A 23067-nucleotide genomic window follows, 5' to 3' on the forward strand; every position below is an offset into this window, starting at 1 on the left:
TAGAATATAGACTAGGGTTAATAAAAATAAGTCACTTAAGTTTAGCAAGCAGTTTTCAATTGGTTGAGAAAACAAATGCTTTAAAGTGAATTTCACAAAAATCTATCTCTATGGTAAGATTTAGGGATTTTCAAGAGCAGGTTTGGAGAATAAAAATTAGGTCATTGCTAGATTCATCATTACAAGGTGAGTAAAACCCTCTTTTATATTAAAAAAAAACATTTGATTGTTTTAGAAGAAATTGGATTGAAATTGAAAAGGAAAATCTACTTGTAGAATCAAGTATCATGTATTGTCCCATCACTTTAAGTCTAATTATGAAATGATTTATGGAGTTTCACTAGTTGAGTTATATATGGTTGGAAAGCTACACGAGTCTGTTTTTTGATGAACTAAACAGAAGTGGATTCCAAGTTTCCTATGTAAAGATATGATTTTTTTTTGTTTGCAAAGACAGTGCAAATTGCCTAGCAGCAAAGCCAAGGGCAAGTTTAAAAATTTTCTGAACTTTTCGTACAATGAACTAAGTGTTGAGATTTATTAAGTCTAGTTTCCAACGCATTAAACGAATCTTTATTTTGAGTTTCATAGCTTAAGATATGGTCATTTTAGTGAATGATATGCTAGTTGTCATGATTTCTGATTTAAGAGAGTTTGGATTATTTTGTGTAGTTTCAGGTGATAAATAGATTTTAAAGAGTTAGATTGTTGCTAATATGTTTAAATGATTTTTATTATGCTTTTGATTATTTTGGGAGGAAACGAGTTTGTTAGAACGAAATGAGGTAAGTATATCTTCATGCACTTTACTTATTTTGAAACTATCGTATATGTATATTTCTTGAAAAAATCAAACAATTTATTTCATTATTTTCAGTATATGAAAATAGGGTAAAGCATATAATTATTTTTTGTTTTGGGCTTAAGAGTACGATGAATAATGATTTATGAATGATTTGGTTTACTCATGCGATGGAAAATGGAATTATGAATGATTTGAGTTATACATGACAATGTTCCATGAATGTTGTTGATTTATATTACAAAGGTCAATTTATGAACGAAATGAAATCTTTGATCATCTTTAAAGAATATTTTAAGAGCTACGAAATAATTCGTAGGAAGTGACATAATCAACACCAGAACTAGTTTTATGGCCTTGCTAACGAGATATAATAGTTAGCACACGACTCTACTAACGAGATATAATAGTTCGTAATGATGATGAGAATGATCAGTCGATATAGCCCTTGTCACAAGATATAATAGTAATCGTAGCTAAGATGATGAAACTTTACGAATTTCAAAGATTGAGTAAATGATTTGCTTAAATGACGTTTTAAAAATGATATTTGATGATCAATGATTTATGAACTTACGAAATACCTCATTTTGGATACAATGATTTGTTTAACTATTTGAAAGCATGATTTTATATCGAAAACAATGCTTGATCCGATAGGGTGTGTCTGGTTATACTTGCTGAGCCATGCTTTGCTCATTCCTTTACTTACAAATTTTGCAAATGACTAGAGATTGAGAGCTTTAGAGTTGTGGGAGCTAAGAACCTACCTTAGTATCAAGATATTGTTAGCTTTGTTGAAATTCCTACTAAAGTTTTAGTTGTTTAATTTATTATAATGAAGATTTTATTGGGATTGTCAAAGTTCTCAATGACAATACATTAGAACATAATTGACAGAATGAATTCAATTGAGGTATTTTATATAAATTTTAGATAAAAAGACTTCATATTACTTTGGGGTTTAGTCTCGAAGTAACATGGCCGTGTCATGTCTCAGTTTCGGAGTGTGACACAATCTTTTGTAAGTATTCAGTTCTCTTACCCACACCAGTCATTTCATGCCACCAAAAAGTCTTTTGCCAAACAGACTAAAGACTTATCATGACATATCTAGCAATAGATAAATAGATAAATAAATAAATACTTAAAAAAAAAAACAAACTGTAACATGTTTGGGTCAATCCAGTATTGACAAGCTGATTGATATTTATAAACCGTAACTACAAAGTGAATATGAGAAGCATAACCATCTTCTTTAGCATGTGAAAGCCTTAGGTGGGAAGGTATTATTCTTACCAGATGGAATTTATACAAGCCACTGCACTCTAGGGATGAAGAGGCACCAAATCAACAACCAAAACAATTCTTATTGGCCACAATTTCATGACTAATAAAAATAGCGTAAGTAGAAATTTGACAGATGATGCAAAGTGTCAAATGTGCAATCGCCATAATTGGATGAACTAAATTTTCAATCTTTTCACCTTTTCTTCTTTTGGCCTTTTCTTTCCACTCCCCTTTTCCTTGATTGAATATTGTCAGCTTTGAGATTGTCATTGAAGACTTAATTCACTTTGTTGGATTGGAGCTTGAAGAATCACAAATGCTTGAAAGACTTGGAAACTAACCCTGCAGACGCTCCTCTCTCTCTAGTGCACCATAGTGGTAGACAGTTCAGTTAGGCATGGTTTAGGTTGACTTTTGTTACACATTATGCTGTCGTTTAATGCATAACTTGTAAAATTGGCTTAAGTGCTTGTCTTGTTCAGTTTCTGTTCATCAAATCATGAAGCTTTGTTAAGATATTTTGTTTAGTTTGGTATATTTTGGATTTTGGTTGAATGAATCAAGGCTGTACCACTTCTTAAGCAGCTCATTTTCTCATTTTTTCTGGTGCAACGTTCCTCTTGATCTTTCTTCAATATAGGTATATTGCTTGAATTAACAAATATCTATAGAGACGCAAAGGCACAGTTCTGTTTCTTTCCTTTCACCGGTAGTTGATTCAATATTTCTTTGCTATGTACACTTATTGTAGCAGGTTCAATAGTTAGCAAGAAGTTTACTTCTTGTCATCTGTTATGCGTTTTCTTCACTGATTTCATCTATTCAAAGTGTTGCACAAGTATCAACAAATCTAGGGCCTTGAGACAGGTAATTTTTACTTCCGCTATTCCGTTTCTTCTTTGTATGCTTTTGCTTACTTGAATCTGTTTCATGCTTGTCATGACTTGTTCCTTATTCTCTGGCTGAGTTCTTCCATTTCTTTTGTCTTTCACCAAAACATTGACTTTAGCTTTAAGATACGGACTTAAGCTAATAGTAATGGTATTGCATCCAAACTAGTAAGAAGTTCAAGAGTGAATTACATCTTATGTGGATCTCTTGTTTGTAATTTATAAATGGAATTTATAAAGGAAAGAAAAACAAATTTTACAACACTTGACATTCCTAAGCCAAAATATGTAATTTGCTTACGATAAGAATTTGTTTAATTCTTTGAACATAGAAAGAAACATTCATCTGCCTTTCATTTAAGAAGTTGTTTTCATGTATGAAGTTCATCATTTTGATGATATCTAATTACCTACAATTACACTTTAGGACATAGTACTTTTGAGTTCTAGAGTGATTTTCTGCCTTGTATAGAGGACTACACAATTATAAAATAGTATATTTTGATTCAGACCTTTGACATGTATTGTTGAAAAACCTTTATGAGAGAAGACTAGAAAGGATTACATTGGATGGTGCCAGTCTTTATTTCAAAGGAATATATATGTTTGCTGCAACATGTCCACAACTGCCTCCAATCGCAGATTCGGTTTTTACTCGTGCAGCACTATTTCCATTTTATGTTCTGTTATTTTCTATTTCATAGATATAGTGGTCATCATGTTTTATAGTTTTTGGAAGTTAAGTTTATTCAGTTGTATGGCAATAGACCTATCATTAAGAAAGGATATATTTCCTGCTGCCTTAACGAACAATTACTTTTCTTTTTCCTGAAAATACTGTTGTTTACTGTGTTAATTTCTCTCAAAGAATTATATATCTCTTTTCACAATATGTATGAAGTATGTACCAAAAGAAAAATGCTCCTTATAAGTTTATTGTGTGTAGTTTATAAGTGGCTATAATTATTATGCAAATAAAATCTTCTCGAACATAATATAATTTACCATTTGGTGCTATGTTGGGACGTGCAGCATGGAATTTTTTCTGAATAAGATTGACAAACACTTGGACAGCCATAGAAGCCTTGGCCAAAACATGAAGGACCTAAAAAGAAAATTGGAGAATTTAAATGCCCTGAAGGAAGACATTGAATCAAAAATATGGGCAGAGCTTCATCCGAGGAAGAAACTCAAGAATCAAGTTCGTCTATGGTTGGGAAATGTTGAAAGAATAAATGGTGAGATAGAAAACCTTGGAAAAAGAGTTGCGGAGAGCAATGTCGTCTCGCATGGATTTTACATGGAAAAGGTTTTAAAAAAGATACACGAAGTTCAGGAACTTCTTCAACAGGGTAAGTTTGATCAAGGTTTGGTAATCCATGACCTTACTTGGACTGGACAAGCTTTGTCAACAACAACTTTATTTGGGGAAGTTGCAAAGATCTGTATGAAAGAAATTTGGACATACTTGATGGATGATGATATTCGAAAGAGTGGAGTTTGGGGAATGGGAGGAGTGGGTAAAACAACGATCATGAAGATCATCAACAACCAACTTTTAAAAGAGAATGAAAAATTTAACGTTGTGATATGGATCACCGTATCAAAGGACATGAATATCTCCAAGATTCAAAAAACATCTCACGTGCAATAGGAGTAACCCTTCCTGAAGATGAGGATGGAACAATAAAGGCAGGGATGCTATACGATATGTTGACTCGAAAAGGCAAGTATGTGCTAATCTTAGATGATCTATGGGACACACTTTCTCTTGAAGAAGTAGGAATCCCCGAACCTTCTAATGGAAGTAAGTTAGTGGTAACAACTCGGATGTTGGATGTGTGTCACCATTTGGAATGTCAAGCAGTTAGAGTGCCTACTCTTCCAAAACAAGATGCTTTGAGTTTGTTCTTAGAGAAAGTAGGTAGAGATATTCTGAATTATCCAAATCTGTTACCAATTGTGGAATCTGTTGTTGAGCAATGTGCTGGTTTGCCCTTAGCTATAGTTACAATAGCTAGCAGTATGAAGAGCATCCGTAACGTTCATGAATGGAGGAATGCACTTAATGAATTAAGCAGATGTGTAAAAAGTGTGACTGGGTTAGATGAAAAGGTATTCCAACAACTCCAATTTAGCTATGATCATTTAGAAGATAAAATAGTCCAGCACTGCTTCCTCTGTTGTGCACTATATCCCGAAGATTTGGAAATCTTTTATGTTGAGTTAATACAACTTTGGATTAATGAGGGGCTTGTGGAAGAAATGGATAGCCAACAAGCAGAGTTTGATCAAGGGTATACCATATTGAATAAACTTAAAAGCAATTGCTTGTTAGAAAATGGTGAATCTCCCAATCACGTGAAGCTGCATGACCTTGTGAGAGATATGGCACTAAGCATCACTAGTGTGAAACCCCGATTCCTGGTAAAAGCCGGCATGCAATTGAAAGAGATACCACAGGCGCAAGAATGGACAGAAGATTTAGAAAAGGTTTCATTGATGGGAAATGAATACTTACAAATTCCGTCGCACATGTCACCACCAAAATGTCAAATGCTCACAACTTTATTGTTGTCCTCAAGCTTTATAATAAGTATTCCAAATTGTTTTTTTGAGCAAATGAAGTTACTCAAGGTTCTTGACCTTTCTTGGAATCCTATTAAAAGTTTGCCGAGTTCAATCTCTAATTTGGAATCCCTCACTGTATTATTGCTTAATAGTTGTCGTTTTTTAGAAAAGTTGCCATCTTTCTCAAAACTTGAAGCTTTAAAGAAGTTGGATCTTGAAGGCACAGAAATCAAGAATCTCCCTCATGGGATAGACAGATTGGTAAATCATAGAAGGGGAATATGCCATACAGAATAGTATAATTTAGATAAACATCCCAAAAATATTAACAGTAACATGAGCTGTCTTAGTCAAGATAACCGTTCACACCAGTGTTACTTCCCATAGGAGTTTGCAATTTCTTTGCTCAAATCCACAAATGTGAAGTTGCTTAGCAGCTGATTGAAGAATTTGGAACTGATGACCTGGATTATTACTTAAGTGAATAGCTGGTATTAGACTTGTAAGGTAGGTGTGAAAGACAGGAAGTGAGGTCAATAATCGAGTAGAGGAAAAGTGATGCTGTCAGACAAGATAATCCACTTATGCCTCCCTGTTTCTATAGCTTTTTCATGTTTGATTTCAGTACAAACACAATGGATGAACTTTAATTGATTCATCTTTCCTTCTGCTCAATTTGCACCGAACTTCTGTTTTGACTAAGTAATTTAACCGTATAGATTTATCTTGGATTCTTCTCGGGTGCCTTCCTTTTCCCAAACAATTATAGCAGGTTAGGTTATTCTTTCAGAAAAATGAAGTATTTACTCTCATTTTTTCATCTTTTATTTGATTTATATTGCCTTTATTTCAAATCAGCCTTTTAAGGGAAGTGACCGTGTAACCAATGTCATGACTAGCATTCTGGAGAGGACCGTAGGACAAGTGGCCCCATTCTCCACACCTACCCTGTCAGCTCTCGTTTAATTCGTATTTGCACTATTCTGAAACAGCTTCAAGGAAAGCTACTCTCACCTTCTGCGATGACTTTGCATTAACTTACCGACTTTGTTCAAATCATTTGGTTTCTAACCAAAACAACATCCAAACATTCTTATTGGCTAGTATTTCATGATACAATCAGTACTAATAAGAATAACGTAACTAGAATATATTTTTATTGCATTCTTATTTGTACAATACATTATTATTGTAGATTCATTATTTTTATTTATTTTTATGTAGGATTCAAATTTATCTTTTTAATTTGTATATAAAAATATATATAAATATTAAATCAAATACTCGAATCTAATTTATTACATTTTTAGTGAAATTAAATTGAACAAGCTTGAATGGTTCTATATATTATTTTTTATTTCATTTGGTTGGTAAATCACTCAAAAACACGATTTAACTAATCCCAACTCACTATGATATTTGCTAATATTTCATAACTTATGCAAATGATGCAAATGCCAACAAATTGTCAAACGAAAATTAAAGTGGCACCTTCTATGAAATTTACCACAAGACTGCAATTTTCTTGGATTCTTCCTGGTGGGACCTTCCACGAACGTGATTTGTCTTCCCAGCCCCTTTTTCTTTGATTGAATATCTATAAAGACGCTAATTAAGGCACAGTTGTACTTCTTTCCTTTTACCGGTACTTAATCATTCAGTATTTCTTTGATATATACACTCATTGTAGCAGGGTCGATAATTAGCAACGAAGTTCGCTTCCTGTCATCTGCTGGGCGTTTTGTTCACTAATTTCATCTATTCAAAGTCTTGCACAAGTATCATCCTAGCTAGGGCCTCCACACAGGTAATTTTTACTGTCGCTATTCTGCTTCTATGTATGCCTTTGCTAGCTTAAATCTGTTTCATGCTTGTCATGACTTGTTCCTTATTCTCTGATTCAGTTCTTATGTATGTTCTTTTCTTTTTTCTCCACAATATTGACTTTGGCTTTAAACTATGAACTTATGGCATGTTTGATTAGGGGATGGAATAGTATTTTTTTTCTATTTTTTTTATTTTCTTTATATGAAATTATTTGCTTCACTGAATGATCATCTCAAGAGAGATCGAAATACTTATTACTGACTCTTTGAAATGGGTATTTTGCCTAAACTGAAATAACATAAAAAATTATCGATAAAAATACAATTAACTAGATTCAAAAATTACTAACACATACAAAACAAACTCTTTTTCTTCATCTTTCTACTCATCTACCTCCCTCCTCTCTTTAATTTCCTCTATCCTCAAAGGATGCCAGAGGGCAGTGGTGGCCAACCAGGGCCACCATGGCCAGATCTAATTGCAAAAGGAACGATTTGACTCTCCTTGATCAGATTTGGTCATGAAAAATGTCGATCTAACGTTGCATGACCAAATCTGGTTGCAAGAAACGTCAATCTGACACTCCATGACCAAATTTGACCGCAAGAAGCATGAATTTAGCGTTTCATGATCAAATCTGGTTGCAAAAAGTGTCAATTTGGTGCTCAATGTTCAAATCCGGTTGTAGAAGAATATATTGCCATGTCATTGACGTTGACTATAATCTATATTCATCCACTGCAAATTTGATCAACATATTCTTTTAAGCTGCCATACACAAACTTGTCTCTTTCTGTTTGTTTATTGTCAAAATCGATAAAATTGAGGCAATTAAATCTATTTTTTCAAGCAGCTAATCTACTTTTTAATACATCAAAGTTATCTCTTCCTAGCAACAATTAAAATTCAACACTGTCGATGATTTCATTTCACTTGTATTTTAATGGAGCCTAGCCTTAGCAACTTTCAACATTGTAAAATTAGGTGAGAAACCAAGTCTCCAAAGGGAACCTACCAAATTCCAATATTATGTCAGATCAAATAGCAAAGGAAAAATTTGAACAATAATGTTGGACATCACACACAAGGCTTTAATTTGCTTTTCCTACTTTTTTTTTTCAATTTTTCCTTTTCAGATTCCTTTCTTCTCGCTTCTTTTCCTTCCTCGTGCTAGTGGATTTCCTCATTCCCCCCTCATTTTTGGTTTGTGTAATTAATGAAAGGAAGATTTTGTTAATGTTCTTCTAAAAAAAGGTTTCTGTGGCCATATGCATAGTCTAATCAATGTTAATTATTGGAACAAAAGAATCTCTTCAAATAAAGTTATAATATTAATAAAAAATAAGTTCTGACATTATTATAATAATTTGCAAACTATTTTGAATTGATAGAAACAATTAGCAATCTACATAAGTTCATTTTTTTTAATTCTTGTACATAATTGACTCTCCATGATTGTTATTTTCTATTAAAATTTTGTGAAATTTAAAAATTAAAATCAACACCAAATCTTGGTATCTTGCCATGTTTTTCTTATGGAGCTTAATTTGTATTTATATATTTTCTCTTTTTTTTTCTTCTTCCAAAACTGCTTCAATTTCCTATATTTTTCCAAAGAAATTGAATTGCTACAATTTGTTCCTTTATAGCTCTTCTTGAATTTCTTTTACCTATGCTTAACGTATGATTTGATTGCTTTATGCATCTCCTCAATGGTGGCAGAGTTACATCATTAACGAAGAAGATTTTTCAGTTGTCACTGTATATGTGCTCTTTCATGTAATATTTTGTCTGCATTGTTTAGGCACACAACATTTGGCTGAAGAAGCTTTCTGGTTATCAGTTTCTGAACCTTAATTTGTTCACTACTTCACTTCCCCGCTCTGCTTAGGATCTCTCAAATATCAGAGCCAGTGAGGACAGGTATTTCAAACATCCCATATCTGTTCGATTAATTTGATTCTCATTAACAGCATGAAAGTTTGTTTGGTCTGTTATATTTCATGCATTTATGCTGATGTTTTGATACATTATTTCTGTCTACGTACATCCAAGTGCTTCAGCAATTCTCCACTTAATTTAATTGGGTCAAGAGGAAAACATTAAAATGTCATAATCTTTAAAAAGATTGAACCTGGAAAGTGAAATACTGTTCCAACACATTACTTATTTGAAAATTGCAAAGACAGAAGAGTATCTCAACATATCCACATCAGGTGCTTTAATTCTTTGAACACAGAAACCACAATCATCTGCCTCTCATTTAAGAAGCTGTTTTCATGTATTTATGTTCATCATTTTGATGATAACTAATTACCTACAATTACACTTTAGGATCACATGCTTTTGACTTCTAGAGTGATTTTCTTCCCTCTTTAGGAGCCTATGCAACTATAAAAAAATAATATATTTTGATTCACATCTTTGATATCCAACTTGTCTAATTAATATAAGCTACTTACAAGTATGTATCAAAGAAAACAATGCTGCTTACAAGTTTATTGCGTCTGCTTTATTTATAAGTGATTTGATTATGTCGATAAAATCTACCTAAATATATTATACTGTTACCATTTGGTGTTATGTAGGGACGTGCAGCCATGGATTTTGTTCTGAATAAGATTGATAAACAGTTGGACAACCATAGAAGTCTTGACCAGAACATGAAGGACCTAAAAAGAAAATTGGAGGATTTAAATGCCTTGAAAGAAGACACTGAATATAAAATGAGCGCAGAACTACAACCGAGGAAAAAACTCAAGAAACAATTTCATCTATGGTTGGGAAATATTGAAAGAATAAATGGTGAGATACAAGACCTTGAACAAAAAGTTGCGGAAAGCAGTACTGTCTCACGTGGACTTCACATGACAAATGTCTTAGAAAAGAAACAAGAAGTTGAGGAACTTCTTCAACAGGGTAAGTTTGATCAAGGTTTGGTAGTCGATGACCTTACATGGATTGGACAAGCTTTGTCAACAACAAATTTAGTTGGGAAAGCTGCAGAGAACTGTATGGAAGAAATTTGGACATGCTTGATGGATGATGATATTGGAAAGATTGGTGTTTGGGGAATGGGAGGAGTGGGTAAAACAACAATCATGAAGATCATCAACAACCAACTTTTAAAAAAGATTAAAAAGTTCAACATTATTATATGGATCACCGTATCAAAGAAGATGAACATCTCCAAAATTCAAAGTGGCATCGCACGTAAAATGGGAGAAACCTTTCCTGAAGATGAGGATGAAACAATAAAGGCAGGGATGCTACAGGAAATGTTGACTCGAAAAGGCAAGTATGTGCTAATCTTAGATGATCTATGGGACAAACTTTCTCTTGAACAAGTAGGAATCCCCGAGCCTTCTAACGGGAGTAAATTAGTGGTAACGACTCGGATGTTGGATGTGTGTCGCTATTTGGGTTGTCGAGAAATTAGAATGCCGACTCTTCCAAAACAAGATGCATGGAGTTTGTTTTTGGAGAAAGTAGGTATAGATGGTCCCAATTATCCAGATCTGTTACCAATTATGGAATCTGTTGCTGAACAATGTGCTGGTTTGCCATTAGCTATAGTTACAGTTGCTAGCAGTATGAAGGGCATAACAAATGTTCATGAATGGAGGAATGCACTAAATGAATTAAGTAGACGTGTAAGAGGTGTGACTGGGTTAGATGAAAAGGTACTTGAGCAACTCCAATTTAGTTATGACCATTTAGAATATGAAAGAGTCCAGCATTGCTTCCTCTGTTGTGCATTATATCCTGAAGATGATAATATCTCTGAATCTGAGCTAATAGAACTTTGGATTGCCGAGGGGCTTGTGGAAGAAATGGATAGCCAACAAGTAGAGCTTGATCAGGGGCATACCATATTGAGTAAACTCAAAAATAATTGCTTGTTAGAAGATGCTGAACGTATCGGATGTGTGAAGTTGCATGATCTTGTGAGAGACATGGCGCTACGCATCACGAGACCACGATTTCTAGTAAGAGCCGGCTTGCAATTGAAAGAGATACCACATGTGCAAGAATGGACAGAAGATTTAGAAAAGGTTTCATTGATGAGAAATAGATGCTTGCGAATTCCATCACAAATGTCACCACCAAAATGCCAGATGCTTACAACTTTATTGTTGTCTGATTGTGGTATAAGGAGTATTCCAGATTGTTTCTTTGAGCAAATGAAGAGACTCAAAGTTCTTGACCTTTCCGGGAATAATTTTAGAATTTTACCAAGTTCCATCTCTAACTTGGAAGCTCTCACTGTGTTATTGGTAAGAAGATGCGGTTATTTAGAAAATGTGCCATCTTTGTCAAAACTTGAAGCTTTAAAGAAGTTGAATCTTTCAGTTAGTAGAATCAACTATCTCCCGCGTGGAATATTTCCAAAATTTTCATGCTTGCGGGACCTGGTGATATTTTCAGGTGCTAGAGGAGAAGAGATAGGTGAGTTAAGGAAGTTGCAGTACTTTAAAGGGTGGTTTTATGACTTGAATGAATTGAATACTTTTGTGCAAACTTCGCAGAGTCGAGGACAACGGCTTATTCGATACCACATGGGTGTGGGTTGGCATAATAACAGTGTCTGCAGGGATAAATTCATTCGATTATCTCATTGTAAGATCTGTAGAAATGGTGTCAAGTTCCCATCCGATCTTCAGCAATTGAAAATTGATGGAGTTACTATTGATATCCCTGAAGAAGAGGTGTTTTTTCCATGGTTCATCCCAACGCCAAATGGCATGTTTTCTTTTCTTAAAGAAATTAATATATTTAGATGTGAAAAAATAAAAAAGTTGTTCACGTGTAGTTGGGTGCTAAGTAACCTCCCAAATTTGGAAGTGTTAACTGTTGAGATATGTCACGGCATGGAGGAAATAATAGCATCAGAAATGGAATTCGTTGAAGAAGAAGGAATGGGTGGTAGTAACAGTAATACCATCCAATTTACTCTTCCCAAATTAAGGATATTGGAGTTGACGTTGTTACCGGCTCTGAAAAGTATTTGTGGTGCAAATAGAGTAATGGTGTGTGATTCTATTGAAAAGATTATAATCAATCGTTGTTCAAAATTACAGAGGATTCCTCTGTATCTTCCACTACTTGATGATGGCCAACCATCTCGTCCTCCCTCTCTTAAGCAAATCTTTATATCTTCAAAGAAGAAGTTGAGATTGGTGGAGTGGGATCATCCCAACGCCAAGTTTGTACTGGAGCCAATTTTGAAATCCAAGGATTGGTTAGATCCTTACGAATTAGATTCTCCCAAAGTTTAATCTGTTGTATGCCACGATCCTTCATTTATTAGCATGCAAGTGCAGGAACGAAGGCACGTGAATTCTTAGGATCCCGTGAAGATGTTGCTGCTTTCAAGAAAGGCAATGAGGAAGTTGGAGCAGAAGGTGTGAAAGAGAAAGAAGGGAAGATTACTAAACATATGTTTCATGAAGCAGCAGCTAATGGTATACTCTGTTCCTCATCTTATTTTCTGTTTATTGTTGTAAATTTGTTCATGTACTTCATCTCTTGAATTGTCTCTCTTTCTATGTCAAGTGAGTGGTTTTTTCAAGTACAGTTGTAAGAATTTGGAGTTTTGTGTTTTACAATGAGATGAATCTCTTTCAATGTCTATTAGAATATTGTACCTTAGCTCTTCTCAGGACAAAGAATTTAAAACCATGTTCAGGGTCCAATTCCTTTCTCAGGTTATTTCAATATAAACTATACTTTGCATATTTTCATAAAAAGAAATTGAATCTTAATGGATGGTTGTGGAATTTGTCCATAAGATGGTTCACTTCAACATTCTACCTCTGCTTCTGTAGTTTATATCGAAAGGGAAAGAAAGAGGACAGAGGAGTTCTATGAGATAATCAGCTTATAACTATTTAGGACTAGTTTAACACTGTGATTGCGACTGAAAAGGTGCAGTAAAAATGTCAAGAGGTGGTACCAAGCCATGCATCGAATAACATAGTATCTCACCTAAACCACCATCACTATTGCTCTTCTCAACAAACCTCAGCTTTGCAGCAACTAATTTGTGTGATCTAACTCAGTAACAAATTCATCAGCTGTGGAAACTCCAGAGAAGTGTTATGAAGAAAAACTACTACTGTCTTTCAGCATAAAGAAATCCCCTGTCAATGCTGTTTCAACGTATAAAAGTGCAACGTAGGTCAAGCTCGTATTTGTGGTTCAATGGAACCTATTCTCTACCATGTAAAGGAAAAATCCCCATGGCAGCAGTACGCCTTCCCGAGAAGTCATCTGTTTCTACGAGAGAAGCAGCAGCAGAAATGGAAGCAAAAGGAGGAAAACAAGCAAAAATACAAAACCCAGGAAGGACAGGGTTACTGAAAAACATACAAATAAAAACACTACTCATATATTGAAGTGTTACAAAGAGCTGAAAACTGGACCATGAGCATCAGCTAAGCCCCAGCAAACCACCCAACCCTCCAAGCAAAAGGAGTGTATGGGGAAAAAATACAATCATGTTGTTCTCTTTTCCAACTTTTCGTTTTGCCCTGTTCATATGAAACAAATTTCTGGAGAGCATTATGATGCCCTCAATCCTTTAAAAGATGATAGTGTTATATCAATGGCAGTACCTCCTCATTATGTTACCTTCTCCACACCCCCAAATTAAGAAAGTCAAAAGCATCACTGCAGTGAGATCAAGCTTTCAGACAAACATAAATGGCAGAGTTACATGCTGTCCTAATCAATAAGAGATGTTCGCACACTATTGTTCCAGAATTTTGTCCTTCAAATATTTCAGCACAGCTTTGGTTCCCTTGTCTAAAATTGCCCTCCTGATGCTGCAAAATGAAGGTAAACAGAAAACCAGATAACGGTTCATGAGTTAGGCTCTGTTAGAACAGAAACAGAAAACATGAAACTAAAATAAGTTCAGGAAACTTCAGTGCTTATCTGTTCAAGTATTTTAAGTTTTGACACTATCTACAGCTTAGAATTAGCACTTTTTTTTCTGCATTATTTCTTTCTATCAATAACAAAACCACAAAGTTTATACAATGAACCACCAAAAATATAAATTTAAAGAAAATACAGCGGTAATTTTCAAAATGCAACATACCTTCTCAAAGGATTTCCATCAAGTCTCAAAACCTGGAGGCTTGGTTCAAGCAAACCCTGGCAAAAAAAACCATTATCTAAGAACAGTGTAATGAAACATAATCTGAACAAAGACAACAGTAAAAGAAACCCACGCACAACCAACAAAATCAGAAAGATGGTACAGGGGTTCTCTAATTCTGACCAGCTCTGGAGGAAGTGCTGAAATGCTATTGTCAGACAAGTCCAGCTCAGTGAGAGATGTAAGGCTGTTAAGTCCCTGCAAATGAATCAACAAAAAGGGATAAAGACTAAATTACAGTCGATGTGTCAAAAGATAGAACAATAGACAGAAAACGATTCACTGCAGGCCAACAATTAGCGACAACAACACAATGAAAACTGGTATATGTCTTATAACAAACTGTAACATGTTTAGGTCAATCCAGTATTGACACCCTGGTTGATATTTATAAGCCATAACTACGAAGTGATATGACTATGAGAAGCATAATCATCTTCTTTATCATTTGAAAGCCCTACGTTGAAAGCTATAATTCTTTCCAGATGGGATTTATACAAACCACTGCACTCTAAGGATGAAGGGACACCAAATCAATTTCATCACTCAATAAATGACTGGAAAACAAATTCAACTTCACATAACTATAAGAGCATTCACATGTGATCAATAAAGAAACCAATAGTTATAGCAGTTATGTAGTGGATGTTACTACAAGAACCATTAGTGAAAACAGTTTATGCCTAATAATAAAGTTATGCAACAGATGCTAACAATCATACAAAACTTATTTGTATGAAGAACTGATAATAAGTGGCTCAGCCTAAAAGAATATCTTACCCCCGGGATTGATTGAAGGGAATTTTGGCCGAAGTCTAGGATTTGCAGTTGACATAAGCTCATTATCTCTGACGGGACTTCTCGCAGCTGCATTCGTCTGTCATGTCAACAGAGAAGTAAAACATATAGCAAATGTTGCGAAAAAAGCAAAAACATAGATCATTTTGCTATGATAGACAAATCAATGCTTTTGTACTTTTGCATCTGAACATGCATCTCGCTGTTTTCACTGCACTGACTTCAAATAAAGCTCCTTCAAGTGTGGTAAGCTAGAAAATGCTGGATTCTCTGGTAATGAAGCTGCATTACCACTTAGATCTAGTATATGGAGCATAGAGATTGCTTGAAATCCATCGGATGGAATCTATAATCAAGTAAATGAGAGATTGTTGAGGTCATACAGATGGAAATAGGAACTTGCATGTGTTGAGATACAGAAACAATTATTGACATTAAGTTAGTGTGTCCTCATATTGCCCTGAAAGTTTTACGTAAAGCAAATCTAGCCTTGCTGCAAAGAAAATAATAGAAGAAATCAAAATATGCAAACCATTGCAGTGGTTTAAATATCTTATAACTTGACCAATCTTGCAGGAATTGATTGTTTCCATGTTCTTAGACAGAAATTCTGGTGGCTATCAATCCAATCATCTGATGCATCAGCCACCTTTAGGTTGATGAGCCATTATTGACAGAATACAGTATACGGTACCTTAACCAACAGGGCATTTTTTTTTATTTTCCACATATCAAGAAGGCAATCATGAATAAGACTATTTAGTGTGTGCACAAGCATGCATTCCTGCCTCTACAGCTAACGTTTAGACGGCAGATGGAAAAAAAATATTTAGGGACAAACAAATTTTATTAGAAAACACACTCTTCATTTCATGTGCCTTGTACATGATCTCATGTATATTGTACAAGAAAGAATTTTTATTCAAACCTCCTTACCTGTCGTAGTGGATTATTGTCCAGCTTCAAACAAGAAAGATTGGAAAGTGACTTCAAAATTGCAAACGGCCATTCTTTAATATTGTTCCTCGATAAAAATCAAAGTCTGCACATTCAAATATGAGTTACCATAGAGTTGCAGATCATCAATTAAACCAGATAACAGTCTAAGAAAGCCAGACAAGTTTGCTTCCCAGCTCAGCCAATCTGTCATTGGTTAAAACACAAGAAGAAGATCATCCATCATACAACAGGGATGAATTCTAAAACTACATGCCCACAGAACTGATCTCACAAGCAAAAATCCTATGGAAGCTTCAAGCAACAATAAATATGTCTTTTATCCCAATTCAGAAACATGGATACACAAATCATTTTACTTCATCACAATCAAAGTCCATACTTCTAGAAGAAATGATAATTAGAGGGCAAATACCTGAAGGGATAAGCATGAGGAAATTTCAATTGGCAGCTCTTGGATGGAATTTCTGGAAAGGTTAACTTTTGTAATTTCACCTGATTCCCATACTTCAGATGGGACAACACTTAATCCCATGCCCTCCAGAGAAAGTTCCTGAAAGTACATGTACAAGAAACTTTAGTTGTTAAATTGGAAACAAAGAACTTAGAGAGTGAATTTGGATATAAATTGTCGAAAATGATGTAGAAAACACATGAAACTAACAAAGATTTAGGGCTTATATGTAATTGAGATAACATTAGCTATGGAATTTGAAAATCAATCTTCCATTTAAGCAGAATTTCAAATTCAAAATTTAGTGAAGATTCAATGAATCTCTGGATTTATTCAGAGCTATAAAAATCTTTTCTTTTTTAATTTTAGCATACACCATTAAACTAAAATTGCAAAAATTCCAAATGCATCTTTTCAAAATCAAGAACCGAAAGACAAAGTGAGTAAATTCTATGCTTTCTGCCCGGAAAAAATAATCATCAAGAAGCTGAAAGATATGCAATTTTGTACAAAGCATGCAACACTACATCATGAATCAAATTCAGAACCACAGACCCAACTTTTAATGGCAGATTCTCAATTTCCCAACCCTTAACATCTGAACAAACCCCATGAGTTCATTTCTTTCTTAAGCTTTGTTGAAGTGTTGGGTTTTGTTCCTGGTGTGAAACTGCTCTGGTTCAACAATGGAGGCTCGCGGCAAAATTCAAAACAGTGAAGAAGAAGACCAAGAGCACGTGACCATCTCATGTCCTTTTTTAAAGTTTTTGTCGTTTAGTTTTATTGTCCATGTCGTTTTTATTATTTCTGTTTCTTTGCTCATAGTCTGGTAAAACTATGTCGTTTGAGTTTGTTAATAGTTGCTGGCATATTAGCTGTCAGAGAAGAATATTTTTGCTCTCCCCAATGCTCAATATTCTCGCCGATGCTTGTAGTGGCCAGGTGGTCTTTTACTATTCGTTATTGTTATCTTTCTCTCACCTCCCTCAACAGAATATATAAGTGTTGCTGGGTTGTTTAATGAAACGGTGAGCATTATATCGTTTTGAATCAAAGAATTGTTCTATCTCTCCTTCTCTCGATTTCTCTTGTTTTCTGGTTCATCATTTTTTCCAAAAACTCACCATTTATCAACATGGTATCAGAGCTATTTACTTGATCTTGAGGGACTGTTTTTTATTCTTCAATGTTTACTTTGCTAGCAAATCATCCTTTTGTTTTCTTTGACACTCAATGACTACTTCAGGATTTAACACTTCAGCTTCACCAATTTTTACAGGGGAGAACTATATTTTTTGGTCAATAAAAATGAAGTCCTACTTTAAAGTTTTTTGCCTTTGGGATGTTGTGGAGACAGGAGAAGATCCAGTTCAAAGACAAATCAATCCTACCTTAGCTCAGATTCGTCATTTTGAGGAGGATAAAGCAAAAAGGTACAAGGCTCTGTCTTACCTACAATCAACTGTTTCTAATGAAATTTTTTCTAGGATTATGCATCTAAATAGTCTTAAGGAGGTGTGAGATCACTTGAAAGATGAATTTTTTGGCAATGATAGGACTAGGCATGTTCATCTCTTGAATTTTTTGTAAAATTGTGCATGTACTTCATCTCTTGAATTGTCTCTCTTTCTATGCCAAGTGAGTGGTTCAAGTATAGTTGTGATACCTTGGAGTTTTATTTTTCCAATGAGATGAATCTCTTTCAAAGTCTATTAGAATTTTGTTTCTTAGCTCTTCTCTGAATAAGGAATATAGAACCATGCATGCTTAAGGTCCAATTCTGTACTCAGGTGATTTCAATATAAACTAGTTATACTTTCATATTTTCCTTAAAAAAAATTTAATCTTAAAGTTGGTTATAGAATTTGTCCACAATATGGATCTTGTCATAAATAAAAAAAGGAATTTCTGCTTGTTAATTTAATATTAAAAGGGAAAGGAAGGACAGCGAGGAGTTCTACATCATAACTTATTTATGAGATAATTAATTAACTTATAATTTACTGTAAAATCAAATATTAAATTTGTTATAATAAATCAGCCTACATTTTACTCTAAAGGGAATTCGAATCTTACTTTGACAATTTTATTAGTGCTACTAAGGCAAAAAATAGCCCAGTTTGTAATTTATAAATGGAATTTTGTTGATAGTTGGACTGATCTCAATTTTTTTCAATCACTGATTGAAGTGAAGAAGAGCAAATTTTACAACATTTGGTGATCCTAAGCCTTAATATGTAATTTGCTTACGAAACGTTTGAATTCTTAAAAGCTGATGAGTGTTGTGATATAAGGCCAAAATCAGCAAACATATTGGTTGATTTCATGAACATCCATTGGAAAGCAATTATTTGCCAGCGCATGAGAAGAACAGATTGTCATTTAAGCTGATCAGCTTATTCTTTTAAGCTGCCATACACAGTTTTGCCTCTTTCTGATTTTTTTAACTGGCAATTTGCCACTTTTTTTGCCAAAACCCACAAAATTGAGGCTGTTAATCTCTTCCCCTAGTTGAGAATGGACTACCATCTCCTCCTACTTGTACTTTTGGAGGCTCAGTAGCGTTGTTTTTAATTATATGTCACTATTTGGCTAAAAAATATTATGTAACACTGCATCAATATCTTTACCAAATGATTTTCATTGCCATCTTGTACCTTTTATTTCTCTATATTTCTCAAGTCTAGTAATCTGATATGGCTTGTTAAACGGAAAAATCAATCAAGGAACCAACAACAGAAGTGTGATGCTGAAGCTCCATCAAACAACAGAGCACTTCATTTCCTGTCTCCTTATAGACTAGACTGAATTCATTAGATTACAACCTATTTCATTTTGAGCATTCTCAAATCTTTCTATATCAGCAACAAGAAAAGAATTCAAGACTGGGGTACTTAATTTTCAATTTTCCGGTTGAACTAATTCTCTTTCTAAATTATAAATTCTGACTAATGTAATAAGTCTATTACAGGACACTTAAAAGGGGAATCTATCATACAAAATTGCATAATTTAGATAAATATCCTAAAGAATTAACAGTAACATAAGCTGTCTTAGTCAAGAAGACCCTTCATACCAGTGTTAGTACGTGTGAAAGATGGGAAGTGAGGTCAATAATGGAGAAGTAGGAAAAGTGATTCTCTCAGGCATGATAATTCAATTGCTGCCCCATAATCCACTTATGCCTCTTTCTTTCTCTAACTTTTTAATATTTTATTTCTCCACAAACACAATGGATGAACTTTAATTGCTTCATCTTTCCTTTCTGCTCAATTTGCACCTAACTTTTCTTTTGACAAAGTAATTTAATTGCATAAATTATATCCTGGATTCTTCTAGGGTGCTTTCTTTTTCCTAAGCAATTATAGTAGCTTAAGAAAAATGAAGCAGTATTCACTCTCACTTTTTCATCTCTATATTATTTTAAACTAGCTTTAAGTGAAGTGACCCCGAAACCAATGTCATGACTTATCATTGTTGTGAAACAGAAGACAAGAAAAGGCAATTCATATGAAACAGCTCCAAGGAAAGTGACTCTCAACCTCTGCGATGACTTTGCATTGAGTTGCCCACTTTGAACTCTTTTTTCCTTCATAATGCATTAGTTCTCTTCTCACAGAGGATTACGATTTTTTTTTTCAAGGAGATCATCTGCTTGTTGCTACTATTTGCTTGGCTGTGCCTATTTTCCAAATTTACTAAAATATTCTGAGATTGAAGTATCAATTCACTGAATCAGGTAAACTGTTTATGCTTACCATATATTTTTATCTTTGGTAACATTAATTAATCAGAATTTTTACCTTATATCATAAATTCATCTTACCTTAAGTTTCGTATAAATATTTCGGATTTTTTCTTCTTCGTCCTTGTAAATTTTCTTGTCAACACTACTGAGTTTCCTTGATAATTATATGTGAGCTAGTTTCTTTTGCTTAGAAAGTTTGTGCGTAACAAGGAGGCAAGGAGGTTTGCATTTATTGGCTTGGATTTATTGGCTAGTATTTCATGATAGAATCAGTACTAATAAGAATAACGTAACTAGAAATTTGACGGATGATATTTTGTTGTAGATTCATTGTTTTTATTTATTTTTATGTAGGATTCAAATTTATCTTTTTAATTTATATATAAAAACATATATAATCATTAAATCAAATACTCGAATCCAATTTATGACATAATTAGTGGAGATAAATTGAACAGGCTTGGATGGTTCCATATATTATTTTTATTTCATTTGGTTGATAAATCACTAAAAACACGGTTTAACTAATCCCAACTCACTATGATATTTGCTAATATTTCATAACTTATGCAAATGATGCAAATGCCAACAAATTGTCAAACGAAAATTAAAGTGGCACCTTCTATGAAATTTACCACAAGACTGCAATTTTCTTGGATTCTTTCCTCCTGGTGGGACCTTCCACGAAAGTGACTTGTCTTCCCACCCCCTTTTTCTTTGATTGAATATCTATAAAGACGCTAATTAAGGCACAGTTGTACTTCTTTCCTTTTACCGGTACTTAATCATTCAGTATTTCTTTGATATATACACTCATTGTAGCAGGGTCAATAATTAGCAACGAAGTTTGCTTCCTGTCATCTGCCAGGCGTTTTGTTCACTGATTTCATCTATTCAAAGTCTTGCACAAGTATCATCCAAGCTAGGGCCCCCACAGAGGTAATTTTTTTATTGTCGCTATTCCGCTTCTCTGTATGCTTTTGCTTGCTTAAATCTGTTTCATGCTGGTCATGACTTGTTCTTTATTATCTGATTGAGTTCTTATATATGTCCTTTTCTTTTTTCTCCAAAATATTGACTTTAGCTTTAAACTATGAACATATGGCATGTTTGATTAGGGGATGGAATAGTCAATTTTTTTCTATTTTTTATTTTCTTTATATCACATTATTTGCTTCACAGAATGATCATCTCAAGAAAGATCAGAATAATTATTACTGACTCTTTGAAATGGGTACTTCACCTAAACTTAAATAACATAAAAAATTATTGATAAAAATACATTCAACTAGATTCAAAAAATTACTAACACATATAAAACAAACTCTTTTTCTTCATCTTTCTACTCACCTATCTCCCTCCTCTCTTTAAATTTCCTCTATCCTCAGAGGATGCCAGAGGACGGCGGTGGCCAACTAGGGCCACCATGGCCGGATCTAATTACAAAAACACGATTTGATGCTCCTTGATCAGATTTGGTCATGAAAAATGTTGATCTAACGTTGCATGACCAAATCTGGCTGCAAGAAATGTCAATTTGACACTCCAAGACCAAATTTGACCGCAAGAAGCATGAATTTCTTGTTTCACGATCAAATCTGGTTGCAAAAAGTGTCTATTTGGTGCTCAATGTTCAAATCTGGTTGTAGAAGAATATATTCTCCTGTCATTGATGTTGACTATAATATATATTTATTCACTGCAAATTTGATCAACATGTTCTTTTAAGTTGCCATACACAAACTTGTCTCTTTCTGTTTGTTTATTTCCAACATCGACAAAATTGAGGCAGTTAATCTATTCTTTCAAGCAGTTAGTCTACTTTTTAATACATCAAAGTTATCTCTTCCGAGCAACAATTAAAATTCAACACTGTCGATGATTTCATTTCATTTGTAGTTTAATGGAGCCTAGCCTTAGCCACTTTGAACATTGTAAAATTAGGTGAGAAACCAAGTCTCGAAAGAGAATCTACCAAATTCCAATATTATGTCACATCAAATAGCAAAAGAAAAATTTGAACAATAATGTTGGATATCACACATGAGGCTTTAATTTGCTTTTCCTACTTATTTTTTCTTTTCAACTTTTCCTTCTCAGATTCCTTTCTTCTCTCTTCTTTTCCTTCCTCATGCTAGTGGATTTCCTCATTCCCCCCTTATTTTTGGTTTGTATAATTAATAAAAGAAAGACTTTGTTAATGTTCTTCTTAAAAAAGGTTTCTATGGCCATATGCATAGTCTAATCAATGTTAATTATTGGAACAAAAGAATGTCTTCAAATAAAGTTATAATATTAATAAAAAAATAAGTTCTAACATTATTATTATAATTTGCAAACTATTTTGAATTTATGGTAACAATTAGCAATCTACTTAAGTTCTTCATATTTTTTTTTTAATTCTTGTACATAATTGATTCTCCATGATTGTTATTTTCTATTAAAATTTTGTGAAATTTAAAAATTAAAATCAACACCAAATCTTGGTATCTTGCCATGTTTTTCTCTTTTTTTTTTCTTCCGAAGCTGCATTAATTTCCTATATTTTCCCAAAGAAATATTGAA

General features: G+C 33.9%; 3 protein-coding genes and 1 long non-coding RNA gene across 4 annotated transcripts; 3 read left to right on the plus strand and 1 right to left on the minus strand.

Annotated features, from left to right (window-relative positions):
• The first annotated feature begins 4015 nt into the window (after positions 1-4015).
• LOC108662722 (putative disease resistance protein At4g27220) lies at positions 4016-5850 on the plus strand. Its single transcript, XM_018124224.2, is given in 2 exon segments — positions 4016-4616; positions 4619-5850. Coding segments are annotated over 2 exon segments (1833 nt in total).
• A 1400-nt stretch (positions 5851-7250) lies between these two features.
• Positions 7251-13076, plus strand: LOC148761494 (putative disease resistance protein At5g63020). The gene is made up of 3 exons (XM_088808092.1): positions 7251-7360; positions 9185-9303; positions 9969-13076. Exon 3 carries the CDS (start codon positions 9981-9983, stop codon positions 12657-12659), a length of 2679 nt encoding a protein of 892 aa, XP_088664218.1. The 5' UTR covers positions 7251-7360; positions 9185-9303; positions 9969-9980; the 3' UTR covers positions 12660-13076.
• Positions 13077-13713: 637 nt separating this feature from the next.
• On the minus strand, positions 13714-16849 carry LOC18593889 (plant intracellular Ras-group-related LRR protein 6-like). The gene is made up of 7 exons (XM_088808494.1): positions 16716-16849; positions 16280-16385; positions 15522-15689; positions 15326-15422; positions 14669-14743; positions 14486-14541; positions 13714-14207 (listed from the first exon to the last, which is right to left on the minus strand). Exons 3-7 carry the CDS (start codon positions 15539-15541, stop codon positions 14132-14134), a joined length of 324 nt encoding a protein of 107 aa, XP_088664620.1. The 5' UTR covers positions 15542-15689; positions 16280-16385; positions 16716-16849; the 3' UTR covers positions 13714-14131.
• Positions 16850-17801: 952 nt separating this feature from the next.
• LOC148761495 (uncharacterized) lies at positions 17802-21441 on the plus strand. Its single transcript, XR_016027603.1, has 3 exons — positions 17802-18187; positions 20243-20493; positions 21328-21441. It is a non-coding gene; the product is annotated as an uncharacterized LOC148761495 (long non-coding RNA).
• The last annotated feature ends 1626 nt before the right edge of the window (positions 21442-23067 follow it).

This window comes from Theobroma cacao, chromosome 7, assembly GCF_053813885.1.
Source record: "Theobroma cacao isolate CCN51 chromosome 7, ASM5381388v1, whole genome shotgun sequence".
Lineage (NCBI taxonomy): Eukaryota > Viridiplantae > Streptophyta > Magnoliopsida > Malvales > Malvaceae > Theobroma > Theobroma cacao.

Coding starts and splice junctions, on each gene's coding strand:
- LOC148761494 (XM_088808092.1), top strand. CDS start 9,981: ATGGATTTTGTTCTGAATAAGATTGATAAACAGTTGGACAACCATAGA.
- LOC18593889 (XM_088808494.1), bottom strand. CDS start 15,541: ATGCATGTTCAGATGCAAAA. Junction 14,744..15,325: donor CCCTTCAATCAATCCCGGGG/GTAAGATATTCT, acceptor ATTCATTTGCAG/GGACTTAACAGCCTTACATC. Junction 14,542..14,668: donor CAGCACTTCCTCCAGAGCTG/GTCAGAATTAGA, acceptor TTTTTTTGCCAG/GGTTTGCTTGAACCAAGCCT.